The 24853-nt window shown below is 40.8% G+C and overlaps 1 protein-coding gene across 3 annotated transcripts in view; it reads right to left on the bottom strand.

Moving 5' to 3' along the window:
• RTTN (rotatin) overlaps positions 1–24853 on the bottom strand; it is a 118189-nt gene that overhangs the window by 12354 nt on the left and 80982 nt on the right. For all 3 annotated transcript variants that reach the window (XM_027525761.1, XM_027525763.1, XM_027525762.1), the window contains 11 exons: positions 19134–19227; positions 16605–16797; positions 14973–15063; positions 11666–11819; positions 9383–9520; positions 8854–9071; positions 8142–8247; positions 7086–7183; positions 5320–5397; positions 1876–2002; positions 621–823 (listed from right to left, as the gene is read on the bottom strand). In XM_027525761.1, coding sequence (XP_027381562.1) covers positions 621–823; positions 1876–2002; positions 5320–5397; positions 7086–7183; positions 8142–8247; positions 8854–9071; positions 9383–9520; positions 11666–11819; positions 14973–15063; positions 16605–16797; positions 19134–19227 — 1500 coding nt within the window. The remainder of the gene's footprint in view (positions 1–620; positions 824–1875; positions 2003–5319; positions 5398–7085; positions 7184–8141; positions 8248–8853; positions 9072–9382; positions 9521–11665; positions 11820–14972; positions 15064–16604; positions 16798–19133; positions 19228–24853) is intronic.

Genomic DNA, 24853 nt, shown 5'->3' with positions numbered 1-24853 from the left:
GCACAGAACATATTACTCTTATGCTCTCTGACAGATGTAAGACAGCTGTCTTTCTAAAACTATCATTTTTGAGTGAAAGAAAATACAATCCAAAAGCTAAGAAGATAAATTAAAAGGAAACAATACAGTCATATTCTAGTTTCCGTCACTTTTCATGTATCAACAGGCTTTAAACAAAGTGAACCCTTCTAATCTCTTTACAATCCTTTAAAATAAAATGTTTGAAATCATAATGCTGCTGCTGCTGCTGCTAAGTCACTTCAGTCGTGTCCGACTCTGTGTGACCCCATAGACAGCAGCCCACCAGGCTCCCCTGTCCCTGGGATTCTCCAGGCAAGAATACTGGAGTGGGTTGCCATTTCCTTCTCCAATGCATGAAGGTGAAAAGTGAAAGTGAAGTCGCTCAGTCGTGTCCAACTCTGAGCGACCCCATGGACTGCAGCCTACCGGGCTCCTCCATCCATGGGATATTCCAGGCAAGAGTACTAGAGTGGGGTGCCATCGCCTTCTCCATATGTTTCCCTAAAAACTGAATTCTAGACTTTTCACACATGTCCTGGGTTGGAAAGGTATTTTACGGAGTCTCTTTTTTATGATAGGAAGGCAAGTGTAATACTCACTTTCTGAATTACCCCTTTACAGTCATGAGACAAGGCCAGGTTTGAAAGAATCATGAACACTGCCTGCTGAACAGCCGTGTTCTCTGGAGGCACCTGGGAAGCCATCTTCAGGATACACAGCATCAGGGAGCTGCCGGGGGCCCCTCGGTGTGCGGCTTGAACAGGATGCTGTCCATAACTTGACCAACAGAGGGAACTGCAACCTTCAAAAACAGCAGCCGTTACAAGGTGGCTCAGCTTCACACTTTGGTTCAACCACCTGAGTGGTGAGCTCATCCGTCTGTGGAAGGACTCGGTCATTAACCTGTCAACTGCAATTGCCCTAAAGGCTGGTGCTGGTGACCTAATGGACTGAGGGCCTGGCGATCTCAATACAGCACTGAAAGCACTGTGGCTCCTGCCTCCATTTTACAGAAGGAAAAAATCAAGGAATACCATAATCTGGGGCGGGGGCAGGGGGAGGACAAACGCCACCAGGACGGGAGGCTCCAGAGCGGAGGGCGAGGTCAGACTCTGAGGAGTAAGCCACCCTCAGCACAGCAGTGATGAGATGGGCTGTGTACTGTCCCCAGTTCTGGTCCCTTCTGTCTTTTGATATTTGGAAAAGCCAACTGCTGAGCTGCTGAATGTTGCTAGACTTGCTGGTTAAACCTCAACTCTGTGCCCCTAAGTTTACATGGGAAATGCATACTGCCCACAGGCCCCCACTTTCCTTTCTTTTGCTCAGAGAGTGTTTTTCACAGCTTCTCCTCCCTTCCCAAGTCGTCGCCTGCCTGCTTTTCTCACTCTCAGCTGTCGGCCACTAACAACAGGGCCCATGGGAGGCGCTCAATAAAACGCCTGTCAGAGGCATTAGAAAAAGAGGCACCCCAGTGACATCAACTGTCACCAAGCCACCCGACGCCAGGACCACCTGTCATCACACCAGTCTCCTGCTCTAGAATCTGTAACAGCTTAACCTATACCTGGTTTTTAAGGTCTTCCATCACACTTTTCCCTCTCCCAATTCTATTAAATCCAGTGTTCTCCTGCGGTATCATCAGGACAGTTTCTCCCTCTGTGCCCTGAGCTGTCTGATGATTCTTCTATCTCATCAAACCATTCACTCTTATAATCCCTACAGGAAAGCATACCTCTAACCAACACACCCTCAAAATAAGTGGAAGAAACACTGCAAAATGTATATTCATTTTTCTACCTTAACAACACTAGTACTTTAGTATATTACTGAAAGGCAGCATTGGGCTCAGTTTACCATTTGGGAAATTTGCGGTGTAGACACAAAGCAGCTGCAGTGCAACCTGCATCAGTGAGTCATCCATCAAGAGCCAAGGCCAGAGAGCGTGCAGGACAGGGGCCAGGTGAGCGTCCAGAGCCGCCCCCTGTGCGGGAAGAGAGGCAGGCGGAGTTAGTCGGAATAATGAAAAGACAAACAAAAATCAAAGCCAGAAAATCTGCACCAACACAGGAGACAAAAACAAAATTCATTTTGTTCTGATTGCAGAACAGAATCCCGTGGACAGGTTCAGCACCCTGCAACCAGGACTGCCCTGACCATGAGCCCCCCAGTCTCAGGAATTCCCTCCAACACTGGGTGACCAGGATATGCAACTCAGGTAAGAAATGTAGAAAAACAGCTTCTGAACACGTACATTAAGGAACACAGTAATATCCTACAGCACTGAATGAGCCCTTGCAAATGCTGTGATACAGTTAAGAAAAGGGATTCTCTGGTTAAGGAAACATGCTGATCAACTCTGAGTCCTCCCTGCCTGCTCTTCTCCTGTGTGCACATACATACCTAATGTGTGTGACCAGATAGATCAGAAGATCACTGCTTTTAAATGAGTTGAATATGGCAAAATCCAGTCAAAATATTATGCTATCTCAATAATTCTTAAGGAACTCAGTTTTTATTATGAAGATCACTGGGACAGTATTATGGATAAAATATAACTATTGGCAGCAAATGCAGCAATTTCTTCATGAACAGACTGACTAAGCAGTTTGTAGACCCATGCATGCACACACACGTGGGCGTTCGTTCAATGCCCTCACAACTTCACGGAGGAAGAGAGAGGCGAGTTGTTTCCAACGCTGTTCCCCTTGCTCCCCACTCTCCACAGGCCTGGAGGGCAGCCCCACAACCACAGTGGACGACCACGTTCACTGTCTTGCGGAGAAGACAGAGCCAGGCAGGGATAAGCTCCTCCTCGACTCCACATGGCTCATGTGGGTCTCCTCCCATCTCTCCTTCCCGCCTGGCAGGGAGGACCCGGAGTCCCTCTTCTGGCAGCACTGATCCGTCCATCTGTGTCCTGGAAAGAGCCCGCTGCCTCCTCAGGGCTCTGAGTCCATCTAGGAGGTCGTTTCTTCCTCTCTTTAATAACTCATCCTCGATTTGCTCACTTCTGTCTATACGTAAGCACTACCTGTTAGAAAAGTCAACATATAGGCTAGCTTCCTTCACAGCTACATATTCTCAATTATAAATGATGCTTTTCATAAGCGAGCTCTTGCTGTCATTTCCCAACCATTATTTAATCTTCAATTTCTTTTCTGAACTGATGATGCTGGTAAAATTGTTCCTACCTTTGTAGCTGTGAAACCCTCAGGCACTGTGGCATCTATTAAAGGCTCTTTTTTCTTCATTTCCACGCAGCCCTTCTATCCTTTATTACCTCCAAACTCTCCAGCACTCCTTACACAGTCTCATTTTTAAATAGTTGAATTTTCCGAGGATATGACCTAGGCTTTCACTACGTACTCTACTGGGAAATTTCAACAACAGTCATGGCTACAAACACCTCTATCCAGTGCTAACTCCTAAGACCCCCCAGTCTGTGCTGCTCCTCAGAGCCCCAGGCCCACGTGATCCACTGACTGCTGGCCGTTCTCCATCCCGATGTCCCACAGACAGGCAGACCCCACGTGAGCATCACTCACGGCTACATTCTGCTCAGTGACTCACGCCTACGTTACACTTGAGCCTGGAAGTTGTTCCACATGTCTTCATCAAGTCCGCCCCTCCCTCCCCGTTCTCCTCGTCACCTCTTGCCTGACCTGCACTGTCCCCCACCTCTAACCCTCAGTCCATCACCCTCCCCAGCCCTGGGCTCGTCCCAGCGTGAAAGCTCCTCGTTGTCACATGTTTACCAACATCAGGGTGGCATGGGCGTGGAGGACTTGCTGAGTCACCACAAGAGTGACCAACACTCAGTACTGGGAGTGTGTGACACCCCTCAGGTAAGTTGGAACAGGAAAAGAAATTAAGGCTTTCTGTCCCACAGAACTACATTTATCCTCGAGTCATCTGAATATTCTTCTTTAGACTTATTTGTTATTAAGCAACTTGGAAATGCACACGTGCTTTGACCTGTTCAGAGATTACACTTTCATAGCTGGCTAATGTGTTACAAATGTGAGCACTACATTTATACCCAGTACCCAGGCCAGCATCTCGTGACTCTACAGGCAGATGCTACCCGGGAAGTGTGCCAGAGTACTGCCTGAGTGACGTGTCGTGGATGAACACGAACTGCATCCAGCTGCAAGGACACCAGTAAATGTAGTAAGTGACATTACTAATGAAACATATCAATACTTAATTCCCATGGAATTGTTTTGAAATGTAAACTGTTAGGCATGTGTCCTGAGTAAATTATTTTATATGGCTTAAGGAATATGTGCTCCAAATGTTCATTTTCTAAGACATAGTATACTTTTTCCAGTTTTATCACAAGTAAAATAATGAAAGAGGTAATACTGAATAGCACATGGAACTCTGCTCAATGTGATATGGCAGCCTGGATGGGAGGGGAGTTTGGGGGAGAATTGGATACAGGTATACGTATGGCTGAGTCCCTTCGCTGTTCATCTGAAATTATCACAACACTGTGAATCAGGTATGCCCCAATACAAAACAAAAAGTTTAAAAAGTGGTAGGAAAATTTTTTTTTAAAAGAAAGCTTGCTTAAGTTATCTTTGACTTACTCATTTTCCACAGTGATTCTGTGTGGAGGTTAGTGCTTCAGAAGTGTCCCATCACTGACAAAGCAAATCAAAGTGTTCCAGACACTGTGTTCTGTGTAAGAGCCCCAACGGCTGTGTGAAATGACAGCACCAATGCTCACAGACAGAGCAAAACATCTGAAGGGTCCCGACAGAGGGGCTGTGCCAGGGGTCCCGAGAGCGGCAGAGCTGGGACTGAAGACCCTGCCTGACACCAACACAGCAATACCATCTCTGCTCTGAAGCAGGAGACATCCTCATCTTCTTTCCTGTGCGTAGGACACCTCCCCGTGGAGAAGTGTCTGACAACTGCCTAGGCAGAAAAAAGTCCTGCCTAGAAGACATACACAGCCATTCACGCCATCTTAGTTAAAATTAAATTAAAAAAAAAAAAATGAAATGGCTAACAGTAGGAAAAAAGAGACTCAAGTTTGCTTTAGCTGCCTGAAGTCAAAGTTTCAGGAATGAAGTTAAAATGCTCACACGAACAAGAAATGTCATCTGGGCTGACGAACAACAGTAAGATTAGGTGCGTTCTTTTCTGAAATCAACGCTGAGCTTATGAACCAATCAACCATGCATCTAAGGAAACTTCAAAGAGCTTTCCAGTTGCCCTAATTATCTCATATGAAATTTAAACTGTTCCATAACAGCACTGCTTTCAAAACTGAGAAGTAGCTCTACTTACTTTACATTCTTCATTCTGATAAAGACAGTTTCTTAGGAGCTGCATGGCAATGCTTAATTCTTTAATAAAACCATCCTCCTGTTTAAACAAAAAGCAGTTGAAAGATGTGAACAACAATGGCATATTCCACTTTTGCATACAATAGTTCCTTCTCCCTTGGGTCACCAGACACCACAGCTATGCTCTTTCTGTGGCCCGACCACCACGGCTTGGAGGGGACTGACAGGCTAACGATCTCTGAAAGATGATCACGTCTCGAGAAGCACACCCACCACAAAAAAGCTATTTCTGTTCTATCAGGCACAGAGGGACTGAGATATATGATAAGCTCCATACTTCATCTCAACAAAGTAAAGCACATACTGGCTGCTTTTCAATCGTATCAGGTGTTGGCTGACCTTCTCAATGATGAGGCAAAGGCCCTTTGCACGAGAGGAAAAAGGAAAAGAGGCAAGAAAAGAAACTGACAAACATATAAGCACCTAGACAGATAAAATGATTAAATAAGGCTTTTTCTCGGTTTCTTACTAGGTGCAGTAGAAACAAGTCATTACACAGACGCTGTAATAACGGTCTTAGATATGTAGATATGTTTATAAATACACACATCTTCATTTCCTCAATAAGCTTTTGTGGCAGATCTTTTTAACCATAATTATTATTATTAACCACTGCTATTATATAAAAACTGTTATTTTCAATAGTTGAGATATGGAAATAATCTAAAGGACTATTGACAGATGATGGATTAAAAAAATGTGGTGTATATATACAATGGAATATTAGCCAGCCACAAAAAAAATCTTGCAATCTGCAACAACAGGGATGAATTTTGAGGGTATTACGCTAAGTTAAATAAGCCAGACAGAGAAAGACAAGTGCTACATGATTATACTCATATGTGGAATATTTAAAAAAACAAAAAACCAAAATAAATGAACAAACCAAACTAGACCCAAAAAACAAAAAAGCACATAGACACAGAGACCAGGAGTGGTGACCAGGAAGGAAGGGATGAGGGGGAGGGCAAAAGTGGTAGAGGGAGTCAGCTGTTTGGTGATGGATGGAAACTAAATTTTTGGTGATGAGTAGGTATAGTATACACAGAAACAGATATCATGTAGTACAGATGAAACTGATATAACGTTATAAACCAAAGTTATTGCAATATAAAATACAGTTTTCTTAAAAACCTATGTTACATCAAGTTGACAGTGAACATGCAGCTTGTCATGAGTCCAGCAGACTCAGTGCTAAAAAGAGACACTGAGAGTCACCAAAGGAAATGAACTAATACTAGGAATACCAGTTCTGCAACTGCACAGACACAGGGCAAACAGTGGCTTTACCCATTACTGGTTCTATGATTATTGTCATGAGTGAACAGTGGATAATAAACATGAAGTGTTCAGAACAGTGCCTGCCATATAGAAAACACTTAGTAAGTTATTCTATTTCTAGTGAACCTATGAAAGATATTCTTTCTGTAGAATAAAAAGTTATCTTACACATCCCAAAAGGCTTAAAACAACAACACATTATATAAATCTCACTTAAAGATCTTCAAGTGAGAAATAAGGTGACACACACACACACACACACAAATAAATCCCAACGTAAACCTTCTAATGTAGAAATCCCATTAATTTATATGGCTGTACCTTTCCTCTAAAACACTCACTTCAACCAAACACGGGTGTCATTTATGAGCACAAGGACTCGAGAAATGGTCACCCCTGCCTCCCAGAGACTGAGAACTCAGTGACCTTTTTCCTCAGCGCTGCCCTTCCCGGCTTCAGAGAACCCAGGTTCAGCTGTGCATGAATGTGCTTCATCTGCTCCACGCAGCTGTCTACAAGATGGGCTGGAAAACAATGTCCAAAATAGTCAGAAAGATACTTTATTTCCAAATAAGTTAAAACTATATACAACAATCAAATTTCTCAAAAAAGTGATATTTTCTGTTTCTGACCAATTCTATTTTCACATTTTCAGTGAGACATTAATGAACAAGAGGATAAAAACACAAGAGAACTACAATGCTAAAACCCGCTTGTTTTTAACTTATTACTACTCTTTGCACATCTCATCTATGTTGGAGGCATGTGGAGTTTCAGTAGCAAAGTTACAACTGAAATTAGTGGACTTGATATTCTCTTTCATGTCAAACACCTGTGTTCCCTGAATCTGGATGAGAAATTACAACACTTCAGGGGGAAATTGATATGAAAATATAGGCTCATCTAATACGGTTGTTATTCCTATCGAAACTACATGTTTTCTTTGTGTGTGCAATATGTGCTTGTGGTTAACATGTGATTATCATGAAACTGAGTGATACGTTACATTAAAACACTTCTCTAACATTTAATAGATTCTCTAGAGAAAGACTCATCACACAAACAGTAGTCCACATGTGTAATCTTATTTTAAAAGAAATGCGTGTCTGGACTTCCTCCCCATTTAGGCCGCCACAGAGGGCTGAGGGGCACTTCCTGTGCCGTGCAGCCGGTCCTCCCTAGCTGTCTGTCTGTACACGGTGGTGTACGTGTGTCAGTCCCGTCTCCTAGTTCTTCCCAGCCTCCGCCCTCCCTTGGTATCCACACGTTTGTTCTCTACATTGGTGTCCCTATTTCTGCTTTGCAAATAAAACTATGGAATGCACAGAAATTTTTTTAAAAAGCAAAGCATGTTTACTATGTTTCTGTATGGGGGGGAAATTATTCTTTTTAGTGACACTAAGATTTTAAGTTCTTTACACCTAAAATAAACAGGCAGTAAAATATACAAATTAAAAACAGCTGAGGTGTCAGGTGGCTCACCCTTCAGCGCATGTCTCTGTGCTCTTCTGCTGACGGCCAGAAGCGACATCAGTGCGTTCGCAGCGACCCTCTTCAGGACATCTTTGGAGGTTTTCCCCTCATAGCACTGCAAAGAATGCAAATCAAACTGCCTTCGAGAAAAACTTAGGCTGGAGCAAAACACTTGTGAATGAAAAGATGCGTTCTACTTAAGAGCTATCATTAGTTTTCAACTGCCTCATGAAATCCACTAGAATTTGATAAATCATTAAGATTTGAGAATGTTCTGTGTGGATGAGACTGAATAAGACATTTATAATACAGAGAAGACCGAAAATCATTCTCAAAGACTAACCTCTAAAGAAAAAAGCTATGTTGAATATTAACATACAGCAAGTTTAAGCACTTAATCCAATTCACAGGGGAATATATATATATATATATATATATATATATACACACACACACATATATACACACACACACACACACACACATACACACACATATATATATACATACACACACACACACATGTAATTTATTTAAAAGACCTCTTAGAAAACAGAAGAATTGGAGAATGATTATCAAATTCCTTTCTTCCATTATTTAAATGGTCGTAATAAGCATTGTTTTTTAATTCGAATGACTGAATAAAATTCTTACAAGACCAAGACTGAAAGTAAATTATTTAAAAACTAAACCAAATTTAAAAAAATCAAGAAACATTAACCTGAAGAATGACTTCAGTAAGTCGTTCTAGTGAGTTCTGACTTTCCTGGGTTTTGTCAAGAAGTGAAGCCACTGTTGGACTGTGGCATAAGCTTGTTTTCTCCTCATCCTGGAGACGCCTTTTTGCTTCTTCGGTCAAGAGAACAGAAAGGAACTGCAGGCTGGCGGTGTACAGAGCGGGGCTTGTGGTAGACAAACGCGCACACCTGCAGAATGTATCTGAAAGATAGTTTCATGTGTAAACGACTGGAAACATCTTCAAAATTAAAGAAGTCAGTCAAATTTATTTGAGTAACAAAGTTTATAGGTTTCTTAATCCTAATGAACTTTATTAGCACAACAATAACTGCAGTGTTTAAAGGTAAATTAAATAGTACCAAGACAACCTATTGATCAAGAAATTGATTTCATTTTCATTTTGTTCTTTTCACATAGGTTCCTGTTTATAAGAATGTGAGTGTGTGTAAATAAGGGATTATCTTAATTTTATAAGCAAAAACACCCTGAGCCCAGCAAGACCATCTCCTTACCGATCACCGCTGCCCAAGACCGGGCCAGACCCAGGGTAACATATGGGAAAGAGGCAGGGCCAGCTCGCCTCAGCAGTGCGGCCAGAAGGTTGAACAGATGAGTCCATGTCTGATAAAAAGCTGACCTTAACTCTACATCTGTAAAAAACATCAATCAAAATGTTTCGACTTATTAACACAAAGAAGAAAAAGAACCTTTTGAAAAATAAACCTCACCAAGACACTTTACTACACAACGTAAAAATCACCTCTTGCTCCCTGGGGTGGGTCTCACCCTATTCTCCATAGAGAACGCATGGTGTAACCTCGCTAGCTCATTGGACATCACTGCCACTTGTCAAACTTGCATGTAAGTAACTATTTCTGCTTTATTGACTATGCCAAAGCCTTTGACTGTGTGGATCACAATAAACTGTGGAAAATTCTGAAAGAGATGGGAATACCAGACCACCTGATCTGCCTCTTGAGAAATCTGTATGCAGGTCAGGAAGCAACAGTTAGAACTGGACATGGAACAACACACTGGTTCCAAATAGGAAAAGGAGTACGTCAAGGCTGTATATTGTCACCCTGTTTATTTAACTTATATGCAGAGTACATCATGAGAAACGCTGGACTGGAAGCAACACAAGCTGGAATCAAGACTGCCGGGAGAAATATCAATAACCTCAGATATGCAGATGACACCACCCTTATGGCAGAAAGTGAAGAGGCACTAAAAAGCCTCTTGATGAAAGTGAAAGTGGAGGGTGAAAAAGTTGGCTTAAAGCTCAACATTCAGAAAATGAAGATCATGGCATCCGGTCCCACCACTTCATGGGAAACAGATGGGGAAACAGTGGAAACAGTGGCAGACTTTATTTTTTTGGGCTCCAAAATCACTGCAGATGGTGACTGCAGCCATGAAATTAAAAGACGCTTACTCCTTGGAAGGAAAGTTATGACCAACCTAGATAGCATATTCAAAAGCAGAGACATTACTTTGCCAACAAAGGTCCATCTAGTCAAGGCTATGGTTTTTCCTGTGGTCATGTATGGATGTGAGAGTTGGACTGTGAAGAAGGCTGAGCGCTGAAGAATTGATGTTTTTGAACTGTGGTGTTGGAGAAGACTCTTGAGAGTCCCTTGGACTGCAAGGAGATCCAACCAGTCCATTCTGAAGGAGATCAGCCCTGGGATTTCTTGGGAAGGAATGATGCTAAAGCTGAAACTCCAGTACTTTGGCCACCTCATGCGAAGAGTTGACTCATTGGAAAAGACTCTGATGCTGGCAGGGATTGGGGGCAGGAGGAGAAGGGGACGACAGAGGATGAGATGGCTGGATGGCATCACTGACTCGATGGACGTGAGTCTGGGTGAACTCCGGGAGTTGGTGATGGACAGGGAGGCCTGGTGTGCTGCGATTCATGGGGTCGCAAAGAGTCGGACACGACTGAGCGACTGAACTGAACTGAACTGAACTACTGCTCCCCTAGCACTGGGTGACGCAATGCTGATGAGACTCTGCAGACTGCCTTTGCTGGGCATTGTAAACCACTTCACCTACCAGACCCAAAACCTGCAAAGCGATAAATGCAAAGGACTAAACAAGAATGAGCTAATGGGCAAAGAGAATTACCAAACGAATGATTACTTCATTATAAACTCTTTCAGACAACTATCATATTTTAATTTTGATAAAGAAGTTACGTTGCTTTAGTTTTCCCCACTACTAAGCTCTATATTCAGCATTTCATTAGAGCATATTTTTTAAGAATTGCAGACCTTTGGAGATTTCTGATATTATATTCTGGACTTGCTTATACTTGTTATTTAGCCATAGCTTATAAGAATAATTAACACCTAACACTCACTGTACTTTATAACATTACATAAAGAACTTTACCCTCATTTAAAATGACAGCACAGGGGAACGGCCCTTCACTATACTGCGTACTTGCCTCAAACGGTCTCCTGGAGCCACTTAAAATATCCAACCTGTAAGACACTTTATGAAAAGTCTTCCAAAAACACTAGCAAAGAACAACCCAAAATGTGACCTTGATCTGAATACTTGGTGCAAAGTTAAGACTTTTTCCTCAGTATTATTTACTGTCCTTCTAAACCAAAAAAAAATAAAAATAAAGCTCACTGTGGAGGGAGGTGGGAGGGGGGTTCAGGATAGGGAACACATGTACACCCATGGTTGATTCATGTCAATGTATGGCAAAAACACTACAATATTATAAAGTAATTAGCCTCCAATTAAAATAATTAATTTAAAAATAAATAAATAAAGCTCACCTAATATATCTTTGGTGCATAGGGTGAGAACTTGGATGATGTTTGGGATAAGAGGTTTCAGAAGCTCATCCTGAATCACAAGGTCAGGATCCACCAATAAACATGACTGCAGGAGCCGGGATAAGGAGGACAAGTATTCCAGGAGAAAGGACACCTGCCCGAAAGAGGAGATCCAGTAAAAAACAGAGCACATCATACGAAAAGCCCATCTCAGTGATGAAGTATCACTTCTTTATAATACAAGTTAATAAAAAGTCATAAAATATTCATCATAATTTTCAAAGACCTAAAACAAACGCACAGCAGACAAAGCATTATTTTTCTCATAAGCATGTCACTAACGGTCACATTAACAGTGTCAACTATAATTATACCAAACAAAACATCGTTTTCAAAGCCAAATTCTGAATTCTATTTACAGAGTTTAGAAAGTCTTTATGGTTTTCAAATAGCTAAACTGTGGAGTCAAAATTCTGGAAGAAGCAAAAAAAGCAATCCAAAGCTCTACAATTCTGTAAAGAAAGATTATAACATATTCTTCAAGGTATACAATTGAGGGGTAGGAGAAGTCAGCCTAACAGCCTAGTGATCATTACAAATAAAATGAAAACATGTCTGATTTTGCCCTCAACTATCCTTCAGCATAAAAATACTATTCTTAGTTTTAAAAGAACAATTAAATCCTCCCTAAAATTACCAATAAAACCACCTTTGGAATGTTGCTTGATACTAATACTATAAGAAGTATTAATGGGTAAAAATACTGGAAAAAAAAAAAAAAGCAACAATTCTCTGGGTATGTAATAAGAAAGAACAAACTGTGATGACTTCTCTCTCCACCATGCCCAGGCAATGCAACAGTCCATAGAAATGAACTTCACAGACACATTCCGATGCCTCTCTTTTTGTACATGTGTGCACACACACACACTCACAGTTTTTCCTCCCAGGTTACTGTAAGAGTCAGGGACTGCCAGGCATTTGTTGGGGCGTAAGTACCTACAGGGCTTCCCTCGTAACTCAATAGTAGTAAAGAATCCACCTGTCAATGCAGGAGACACAGGTTTGCTCCCTGGGTCAGGAAGATACCCTGGAGGAAATGGCAACCCACTCCAGTATTCTTGCCTGGAAAATCCCATGGACAGAGGAGCCTGGCAGGCGATAGTCCACAGCTTTGCAATAGATGCAGATACAACTCAGCGACTAAACAACACCATAAAGTGCCTCTATGGTGAATGGCGTCAGACTACTTCCAAAGAGTTCTTCTGTCCTACTTCTCTGGATGAAAGGTACTCCCTTTATCTAATCTGTGGACACATTTTACATAAAAGTACAGGTGGCTCTACGTTTTTCCTGTCGGGTGAAATGCAAGCAGTTTGTGAAATTTAATTTCCTTATCGCTGTGAAATACTTCCTGACCCCTTGCTAGGCCACACCACAGCAGTTACAGTGAATCTGCCCTCTGGGTGTGTACTGTGACCGTGAACAGACAATCCAAGGGAGGGGAGAGCCTGCAGGAAGCCTGAGCAAGAACACCTGAGCTGTCAGATTCTCCTGTGAACTACAATATCGAAGATGCAATCAGCTACCTGTAGGATAGTTCATAAAGTAACTTTTTTTCTTATGTTTGAAACTCTTTAAAAAAAAAAAAAGCCCAACCAAGCGACCCCCAGCTTCAGCACCTCATGTCTCTGTCCCCCATAGAGCTCCGCTGCACGCTCTGCCTCGCCACCACAGCCTGTCTCCTCAGCTCTGCTCACATCTCACCTTGATGAGGCTTTTTCTGAGGTCTCACCCATCCTCACTGACTCTTTATATTCGTCACCACCTGATAAAACCTGTAACTGTTATTTACTGTTTACTGTCTCCTGTTCCGAGGATCCAGGCTCTGTGGGCAGGGGCATGCCTGCTCTGTTCACAGAGGCACCACTAGTGCCTACAGCACAATACAGTGGGGTGTATGTTCCAGAGTTTTCTGGAATGAATGAATCATCTTATTAAGGACAAAAAGGGAAGAAGCAGTCAGTCTACACAGGCCACATAGTGCAAGAGTAAGACTGTGAATTCCAGAAGCAGCCTGCACGGGCTGGAATCCTGGCCTTGCCTCTCACTGTGGGAGCCATCCTGGGCAAGCTCTCCATCTCTGGGCTCGTCGTTTCTTTTATAAAACAGGCACTAATGGCACTTCCACCTTCACGGAGCCCTGGATGCTCTGGCCTCATCTCCCCCTTGCAGACTCTGCTCCAGCCGCTCCGTGCTGTTTCCTGAATAGGGCAACTCTCAGGGGCCCCGCGAGGCCCCATGGATTGGCTTCCTCACTCACTTCAGGCCACACATCACTGTCTGAAAGCCTCTCCCTGAGCACCTGACACAGAAAAGCCCTGCCCTGCCAGCTCTGACGCTACTTCCTGTTCCTCCTTTAGTTTTTCTTCTTAGATGTCTATCTAAGACATCATCAGGCATATATGTATTTGATCACTGTCTATACTCCCAACTTGAGGGGAAGGTTCTCTGTTGTATTCATTTAGGGAAGATCCTGCTACTCGGTAGGCCCCCAATAAAGATATGCTGGATGGACAGGAAGAAAAATGGAGGTGATGGCCAATACGCAAACAAGCACACTCACAAGTGGAAGTGCTGCACTGGGCCAGTGTTTGGAAGATGATATACAGTGGTACCCAGCCTTGTAGGACGTGGTCTGCCTTACGCAGAAAGCTTGAAGAAGACATCACAGAGCAAGAGATACTGGTCTGGCCCACCTTTATTATCTCTCACCCCAAACAAATCTTGTGGCCCTTTTTAAAAATCTGATCTTAAGATATCATTTCTATTAGCAACAACTTCACTAAATATCTGTGAACAAACAAACATAAATTTCTCCTTATTAAACTGAGCTTTGAAAATACACAGAATTTACTAAGTATTTCTACAACTTTAATTTAGGTAGAAATAACAGAGATATCCTAAAATCACAGAGGGGGAAGGTGGGCTATACAATGAACATTTCCCTTTGTCTAATACAGTGCTCAAAGGTACCCAGATCCTTGATGAAATATGTCCAGCTGGCTAATGATGGAACCAGGCATAGAATCTAGGACTTTAAACCTTTCACTGCTCTTTACTACCATTCAGAGATGTCTCCGGTTGAAATATTAAGTAACCTATTTCAAATAACCTCATCATACCATGTATACCCTAAGAGACTTTCACTCCTCTCCTGTGGTATGTCCTCCAGAACTTCTGTTTTTGGCACTGAAGGCTACAGAAACGCACACAGACGAGGTGAGAGGGAGACGTGGGCGCTCACCTGAGCCTGAGTGTGTTCAGCAGGAAGAGACGTAGGCAGCGAGGCCTGGAGCTCCTGGACACTTGTCTCTAGGAGGGTGGCAACTGCGATGCTGTGAAGGAAGAAAAAAGCACCCTTCAGACCATCAGGATGCTTGTTACTGAAGACAAACAAATCAGAATTTACAGTTTGGATATGACCATGAACAGAACTCAAGAAAAGGGATTTTTATGAAATGAAGGAAATAAATGTTTATAAAAAGTTTCCCTAAAATATTTCAGAACATGGGAAAAGATATCATCAACTAAATGTCAGAAACCAAGAATTCTAAGGAAAATATATAATGAAACCTATTACAAGCAGAATATAATAAAGTCCTTTCAGAAGGAAAAGACAAACAAGGGAAAGAGCTTGGTGCTTATGTCCCTATTTAAAATAGGAAAAACACTTTCAAGGAAGTAAGTTCTGATTTAGAAAGTAAAAACCAAAAAAAAGAAAAAAAAAACAGCAAAAAAATTTAAGTCAGAAATAACAAGGATGGAAATATAAGCCTTTCCTATAAGATTCTTTAATACCTCTGTGCCCTCAACATCACGACAGACTCTTAACAGACTCTGCAGAAGCAAAAATATTCCTAACACTCCATTTTGACCATTTTTGAGATAGGAAACATTCAAGAAGGAAAGACAATCACCTAGCAGTTTCGTTTTCCAAGTCTAGTAGGACAAGAGATGTAAACAGACCAAAGTCTCATCTTGCTGCCTACTATAAAGGGTAGAGTAAAGAAACGGACACCACTGAGAAAGTGAAGCACCACAGACTTCTTTCTCTTGAGACTGCTCTTATCCCAAAAAGAAAGAGAAAGCGCTGTGCTTTGGCAAAGAGAAGGAAGACAATTCAGAGAATGGATGTTCAAAGGGCAGAAACAGAGAGAAATGCAAATGAACAGGAGGTGGGTATACGTGGCTGGAATAAGCAGGATGTCAGGAGGGAAGGAACACTTCACTCAAGGTAAGAGAGTATCGTAGACAACACCTCTTTTTAATCCTAACAGTCATCCCATTAACTAGTGTTATTAATGATGCATCAGAGATTAAAGTGTCTTTCCCAAGGCCGCAACACTAGTGAGAGAATGAACCATAATCAGGACCTAAGTTGGACTGAATCCAATTTCCTTGGCCTTTTAACTATACCATACAGCCAATCACAAAATCAGAAAAAGTCCGGTCAGATGCCAATTAATATTGGATACATCAAAGAACCAAATCATGATTTCCTTAAATTTTATCAGACTACTTTCTATTAAAACTTTCAGCCTATATGTTCAACCATAACTAAACAATTCCAAATGGATTTTAAAAATGACTTTTCAACCCAATGACGTTATTCTGATATGACCACTAGGGAAATGAACCCCAGAACTCCTTCACTTGCATTCTGAACAATCAGGGAGACTTGTATCATATTCCTTTAGTGGGGCAGAGGACAAACTTCTGAGTTTTAAAATATCAGGATGGGGTAAGGGAAGTTTAACAGTTAGTGAAACAAAGCAATGCAAATGCTTTAACAGATGAAAATAAAAACTGCCCAGACAAATCTGGCAAAAGGAAAAACCTCAGTCTCCCTGCTTCCCTGGGAGTGTTTATCTCTTACCTACAGAGAAGCTCAATGAGACGGGTTCGTCGGAAAGCGCCCGCAGTGTCGCCTGGAGTGGCCACCAAGAGGCTGTCTAGGAGGCTGCACATCGCGGAGAGGAGGGGCGGGGTGACAAACACACACTGCCTGGGCAGAGGAGCAGAGAGGGGTGAATCAGGAGGAAGCCGTGGAGATGCAGCTTCACGCTGACCTATTATTGAGATAGGTGTGAAAATTATCACCATTTTGTTAGCTTGTGGTTACATACAAAATTCACAAGTTCTGATAATCAGATGAAAGTTTCTAAACGTGCTAAAGAGAGACAGCTGGGGAATTCCCCTAACTGCTCGGCACACCTCAACCATGAGGCCAGCGTGTCAGACACCCAGCTCCTCCAGAGTGTGTGTGTGTGTGTGTGCACATGCACGTACGCGTATGCATGTACATGCATGTTATCTGAGGGATTCCCTGGGTGCCAATGTACTGGCCAAGATGAGAAGGGCAGGGCCTGGTTTTGTGTCTCACGCACTCAGACACTGGGTAACAAACAGATGCACCACAATTCTTGTCTTTTAAACTAAGGGCCAGAAGTGTTTCTGCACTCAAAATATTTTTAGATTTTAGAAAAGTAATAAGGTACATGTATCCTCATGCTCAGGGGTAAAGGATCCACCTGCCCATGCAGGAGACATGGGTTCAATCTCTGGGTCAGGAATATCCCTTGGAGAAGGAAATGGCAACCCACTCCAGTACTCCTGCCTGGGAAATTCCATGGGCAGAGGAGCCTGGTGGGCAATGGTTCATGGGGTCTCAAAAGAGTCAGACACGACATAACAACTAAACAACAACCACCACTCTACACTAATTAACACCCCCAGTGGAATCTTGGGCAACGCCCCACAAGGAAACAAATCTTGCTGCAGTGCAGCAGACACAGAATCAAAACAAGTAGGACAAACATATCAGCAAGTACAACTTCCAACTAGAATTGGTCAGATTTTGTAGCCAAATGTATTCAGGCACAGCTAAGGCTTACTGCCACCTGAGTTCTGAGAAAATTTTTCACTTTCAGAAATTCTGGATTTTAGAACTGAAGATACAAGAGTATGGAACTTTCCTAGAAGACTCGGCAAGGGACTGTTAACAAGACAGTTTAATCTGCCTCAAGACTCCCTCATGACCTTTATTTTTTATTTCTATTTTAAGGAAACATTCTATTTTGAATAAACCAAACTTACACAAAACTACAAAAAAAATTCCCGAGATACCCTTACCCTGACCCATAAATAAGATTCCATTTATATGAAACATCCCAAACTGGCAAATCTATAAAGAGGGAAAGCAGACTAGTGATTGCGGCAGGATGGGGAGAGCAGGGGAAATCAGGAGTGACTGCTAGCAGGAGCAAGGTTGTTCTGGGTGATAAAAGTGTTCTACAATTGACTGTGGTGATGTTTGCACAACTGTGTGAGTACATTAAAACCAAGGAATTGTACACTTATAAAGAGTGAACTGTATGAATGTGAATTATTATCTCAATAAAGCTGTTTAAAAAACAGTAACTCAACATACTCTTAGAAATAAATGTTCGTGAGATTTGTTATCAAATTTCATTTCATGCTCTGTGTTCTAAGCTACCTAAAACAACCTGAGTTTGCTTCTTTTGTTCTTAAGAGGATCAAATGAGTACTTTCTAAAATTAAACATTTTTATATGTTAACATGAATTACTAAAAACCAAACTGGGACACTGTTCAGGAAGTTCTGGAACAAACACTGTAATGAAAATTCAGAGTAAAGTCTTAGACAAATATTTCTGAAGTTTTAGACAGCATTTTCCCTGCAGATGCTCATATTTCTATGTTTAAAATTACCTTCTTTTTAGGTAGTATATTCATTACAGATTAGGGATTTAAAGCTACTGAATAAAGGTCTATCTACTGCCTTAGAAGAAACAAAAGCTAGCTGTAATCTATCAAATATATAAAGTGTGAAGCAAACAGAGCTGGCAACAGTCCCTAAAACAAAGAATAAAATTTACACATTGTCATTAATAAAAATAAATCCTAGGCTACTCATCACAACCTTCTTATAAAATAAGGACTCAAAATATTTTGTGCGCTTTAAAACGAAAGCATAGGCTTTGAAAAATCCTTATGACCCCACTTCTCATCACTTTCAAGTGGATTCACTTTTCAAGTGGCAAACTGAGGTGTGTTCCCAAAAGAACAGAAAAAAATGAAGCTAATTAACATCTATCAGTTCCTTGATTCAAATACCAAATACCCATTATTACCTAATAAGGAACCATATGGCAATCAGACTACTTGAAGGCCAAACTCCCATTTATTATTTAAGAGTATTTGTTTGTTAATTTCTGATGTACTTATTCTATTACGTTCTGTGACATTTCATTTTGTTCTTATCTGGACAGCTTGTTCTACAATTTAATTTGGTTCTTTTATCTAGACATTTACTTTCAAAATATCTGTCTGGACCAACTTTTCACTCTTCTTCCTGAAAGTAGAATGTCTTCATAAAAGGATACCTTGGGCCACCAGCTGGTCGTGTGTGACTTCAGGGTGAGGCACCATGGAGAGCACGAGGGACTGAAATTCAGCACTGCCCGAAGAAGCTGCCACCTAGGGATCAGCAAAGACAATTACTTTATACTTGGAGCACTCACTGGTTAACATCACCAACTGGGAAATGAAACACCAGCAACATACACACAAGATATCCTCACACAAAAAGATTTATCAGAAAAGCACACTAGTTAGTATAACTGAAAAACACTCCATGTCTTGAGAGTCATAACAGTTTTTGGAATGGCATTTTCTGCTTCTTAGACCTGTTATAGTTTATGTAAATCAGTTAACTTAAAGGAGCAAAGTTTTGATTTGAAACTCATAGAGGATTTTAAGGTCCTGATAAAGCCCATTCCCAGGCTTCCCCAGTGGCGCAGCAGTAAAGAATCTGCCTGCAATACAGGAGATGCAGGAGACGTGGGTTCAACCCAGGGTCGAGAAGATTCCCGGAAGAGGCATGGCGATCCACTCCAGTACTCTTGCCTGGATAATCCCATGGACAGAGGAGCCTGGTGGGCTATAGTATATGGGGTTGCAAAGAGTTGGACACACGACTGAAGTGACTGAACATGCACGCAAAGCCCATTCCCACTTAACACGCAAATGTTGAGAGGCTAAGACGCATACTACTTTAACTATAAATTGTTGTGTCTTTAAGGTATTTTGCACTTCTTAATTCATAATAAAAGAGTCTTTTTAGTTTCAAATGGCACACACAAATTTAAATGGTGCCTATAAAAGAATTAGCAGAAGTATTAAAAGATTTTTCTCTATCTCTTCGCCTGTCACAAATGAACTGTTTTTAAAAATTAAGAACTATACTGACACTGTACTTCAGAAAACACTCTACAGTGTTAGATAGAAATTTTCACCAGAATTTCTATCATGTTTTTTGGAAACACTAAACAGGATAGAAATTCTGCAGAAAACAAACAGAATTTCACATGTAGGTTTACAGATTATAAAAATTATAAAGCTGAAAAAGCCCAAACTGTCAAGCACCTCCTGTGTAAAAATTACTGTGTTCTCCCATCAGTTTCTTTTCTCTGAGTCAGCATAAACTTCCCATACCTGGGTCAGCTCTAGGTCCATGCATGCACGCAAATAAGTTGTCAACAGAACTTAGGAATCAACCTACCACAAACCCAGACACTGTACAGCTCATGGTATCTGTACATTGATTCCGTATTTGTCCTAATCCTTAAAGTAGAGTACCTTAGACTTGATTTGACAGGATGAAAGCAAAACCCAAGGTGATTTTCATTTGCAGTTTCTAATATCAAAAAAAACAAGAATTTGAAGAAAATGGCACATGAAATTAATAGTTTTTAAAATTCCTCTTTCAACTTCTGACTTCGATCACCTCCCACCACTTGAAGTATGACATTATAGCAGCAACGACTAAGCGACAGAAAGCTGCAGCCAAAAGCTGTAAGTTGAGTGGATAAAGTCGTCTACAGATGGAGGCTAGATAAATCTCAGTCTAGATAAATCATTCATAAATAAGCATGTATTAAATGTCTTATTTTATATAACATTAGATCCACATAGAAGGAGGGGAAAACCTAAAGACATTTTAAAATTATATCTGCCTATAACTGGCTGTAAGAGATGTGTTTAAAAAAAAAAAAAAGAAATGTTCCTGTCAATGGACATCCAGATAACTTTCAGTCTGTGAAGCAACAGTCACACACTGAGACTGACATCACAACCACGCAGGAGCCACCAAACAAGCCTGGCTCCACCCACGAGCTCCCTCAGCTATAGGGGAAAAATTTAAGAGGACGAGGAATTGAAATCCTCTATCTTTTCACCGAACATCGCTTCAACTGACAAACACTCAAGGAGTCCTCTCTACTGATGAAAATGAAGATTACACTCACTGCAGGAAAAGAAAGCCTCTGAGGACCCACTAAATACCTGGCTCATTAGAAGAACGCAACAAACATCAGGCCTTAACAAACACTGGGCTCTTCCTCAGTATCAGCCGAAGAAGGGACAAACAAATTTTGAAAAATATGATTTTAGAAAATATTTAATGGCTGCATTCTAACTTATCCCACCCCATATGATTGATAAAACATAAGAACTTCTTTCTAGACCAATATACTGTGTTTTAAAAACTGACTGGGGTTATTTGTATTTCTATTAAACAATCTGCATTTTTAAAATTTGCTATATTAGCATGAAAGTATTAGTTGTTGAATCATGTCTGACTCTCCATGACCCCATGGACTATAACCAGCCAGGCTCTTCTGTCCATGGAATGCCCCAGGCAAGAAAACTCAAGTGGGTTGCCATTCCCTTCTCCAGGGCATCTTCCCAACCCAGGGATCGAACCCAGGTCTTGTGCATTGCAGGCATATTCTTTACCATCTGAGTCACCAAGGATTACTATTTTAATAGGTAAAAATGTATTAAGCTGACTTGCTCTATACTGCCCTCAAATCTTGCTTGCTTGAAAATAATCTCCAAAGGACATTCATTTGATCATATTTAATAATACACATAGATATGTGAATGTGTTATTTGTCATCCTGGTCTATAAAATAACTTTTAACTACCATCGAACAAATGTCAATTCATATTTCTCTAATATCAATTATAATGTTTCATAACATTTCACTCTGCTGAAGTATCTTTACATCTTTATAGCTATTACAGATTCTCTCTTCAAATCCATAAACCCAGACTCAGGTCTCCTGGTTAATCCCATCTGGTCACACCAGTAATCAAACTTAAGCCTTTCTCCCACACTCCAAACAACTCTATGCATTTTCTGAATATCTAATGCTTCCAGCACCACACAGCTTGGTATTCAGTTATTTTCTAATTATGCTTTATGTCTCATCTAGACTTTCAAATCTCATATGTGGGCACTGAATTCTAAGACATATTTGAGTATCGTTTTTAGCTCCTTGTAAATGCGTACATAATATAAAAAAGAAGGTGGTGATCCTTTAAAGCCCATCTCAATTGCCACTTATCACACAAAATCACTCTCTATTTCATCATTCCTTTTCACCTAATCTCACTGCACCCTCACTGTCGCATCTATTTTGGCACAAGTCACATTTGCTTTGTGGTGAAGGGGCATGACATCACGGCCAACTTCTGGATTCAAATAACGCTCAACCAGTCAGCAGTGCTGGAACCCTGCACAAGACACTCATTCCATGCATTCATCTCTTCTTTTGTAAAGTAGCAATAGTAAAAATGATTTTCAGTTTTTTAAAGGGTAGGAGGGCCCATGAGTAAAATTTCTCTATAAATGTTAAAATAAAATCAGCTTGCCTTAAATTAGTGCTCCAGAAAGTTTGAAAGAATCACATATTTCACAAAGAAAAGCTCAAAAGGAAATGAACCACATGTCCTTTACTTTGAAAACTGATAAAACAGACATAATTCTGCTCAAGATCACAGAAAAGACCAAACTTTAGTGTTAAAGCTGTTGATACACACTGGTATGTCTAAGGCATAAACACCCATCTAGTTCGAATACCTCTGAGAAGTAGAAATGTGATTCCAAGAGGGAAAACAACTGATGCCTGACCCCCCACTGCCACCCCTGCCCTGGGGAAGGGGACAGTGAGTTGAGGAAGCCATCTCTAAAAAGGCTTTATTTACAGGGCAATACCCCCCAAGGTAACAACGACACTCCTTACTCTACCTGTAATTCACAAAGCATACGAGCTGCAGTCACCTACACCAGTGTTCATCAGATAACAGCACTCAGGCACCTAGTGCGGCACCAACACCAGACAACGGCCCGGCCACACTGCACTGCGTGGCGTGGCCCACAGCAAAAGACAGCGCTCTCCTTGGAAAGACAAACCCATCAACAAGCTGTTTCTTTTCCCAATTCTGGAAGACAGACAAAACTATGATTTAAATAACCAGAGAAGCTTATTAGCAAGATTTACAGCCATTTAACTGATACCTCAACATTTTCTTATATCTGAGGAAGTGTTAGTTGGTCTGGGTACGGACTGCTTAGGTTTAAAGTAACACTGACATAATGAATAAAAACTCTCCACATTTGTCTCCTGCTGGAAAAAAAAAAAAAGATATAGTACCTCTGATATGATAAGGAAAACAAGACAATTCGTAGAACTGGAGTAATTAGACTAATTTTTGTGAATAAAAGTTAGCAATTTGGTGAATAAGTTACCAACAACAAAACTCTTCTGTTTGGAAACCAAAAAAGAAAGAAAGAGCTGACTGTAAAAATTCTAACAGGTACTATTAGTCTTTTGAGAAGTAAGTTTTACATAGGACTATACAGAAGAATTCTTAACAACATTGGTATATACTTCTCAAAGTCTATGTGATATCCTCACATAAACAAGTTAAAGACTTGCATTAATAGTTCAGTTCAATTGCTCAGTCATGTCCGATTCTTTGTGTCCCCTGGATTAATAGAGGTGCTTCTATTTTAATTATTATAATAAGTGACATATTTACAAAGTGTTTCTCAGAAGAACTAGTATCTTAATCTGTAAGGTTTATATATTATTATAAAACAGAGAAATATAAACGTTTGATTTGCTTTGGGTTTTTTTTAAGTCTCCTTGTATAGAAAAAATACAACTTGGTTATCTACCAAGCAGCTAAGATAACTCAAAGTTACTTAGAGCAATTACTATTTACTACATACCTTCTATAAACAAAGAACTGAAGTATGTACAGATTTCAAAGTTAGCCTATAGCCCTTTAAACAAAAAGGGTAAACCTAAGAATTACTATTTTTAAGCACCTAATTAACACTGTCCTTCTATGAACTATTTAAATAGCCAATTACTATGGTTCCCTTTAGCACTGAGTCATATCATTATTTCTCTTACTGAAACAAAGATACATACTATTTCTAGCGTGCAAAAGAGAGCATCACTCCTACTAGAATTGGGGTAATTATTCCATTTTTCTAAATAAAGGTTCAATTTAGCACTAAACATAAACTCTTCTGAGTCTGGAGGCAGGGGAGGGAGGGAGACTTAAAACTTAGCAAAAAGTACCCCTCTCCTGAGAAACTGCAGGAGGTGAATCTCATTAATTCCTGTATAATTATTTAATTCTCATATTATTTTTGCTCCTGGAAGCAGCGGAGTCAAACCTTTGCCTTCCTAATTGGTTCTACTACACAGCGATTATTCCAAAAATACACTGCAATGTTTTCCAGTTGAGAATAACTTTGTATGCTTCCAAAACAAATGAAACCTAGCATGTCATTATTCAAAAATAGTGTCTCAAACTTTTTAGAACAAAAAAACTTATAAATAAAAAGAAAGAAAGGCAGGCAGATGTACATAAATTTCAAGCATTTCAGATAATTAAGACAAGCTCCTATCTGATACAAGTATTTAGAAATGTGTTTAAAGTCATCAGTACCACACTGGAATCACCTGAATGGGTCAACATTCTTCAAACTGTCTGGTCCTTAAGCAAAATTTCAGGGTAATCAAGCACTGCTAATCACATGGGGTCTGTTCTCTTCTTCAGCTACTGTGTGCTCAGTCATGTCTGACTCTGTGCAACCCCATGGACTACAGCCCACCAGGCTCCTCTGTCTGTGGGATTCTCCAGGCAAGAATACTGGAGTGGGTTGCCATGTCCTTCTCCAGGGGATCTTTCCAAACCAGGATCAAACCCACATCTCTTACATCTCCTATAATACTGGCAG

The sequence above is a fragment of the Bos indicus x Bos taurus genome, chromosome 24, assembly GCF_003369695.1.
Source record: "Bos indicus x Bos taurus breed Angus x Brahman F1 hybrid chromosome 24, Bos_hybrid_MaternalHap_v2.0, whole genome shotgun sequence".
NCBI lineage: Eukaryota > Metazoa > Chordata > Mammalia > Artiodactyla > Bovidae > Bos > Bos indicus x Bos taurus.
This window is presented reverse-complemented; position numbering and strand designations above follow the sequence as displayed.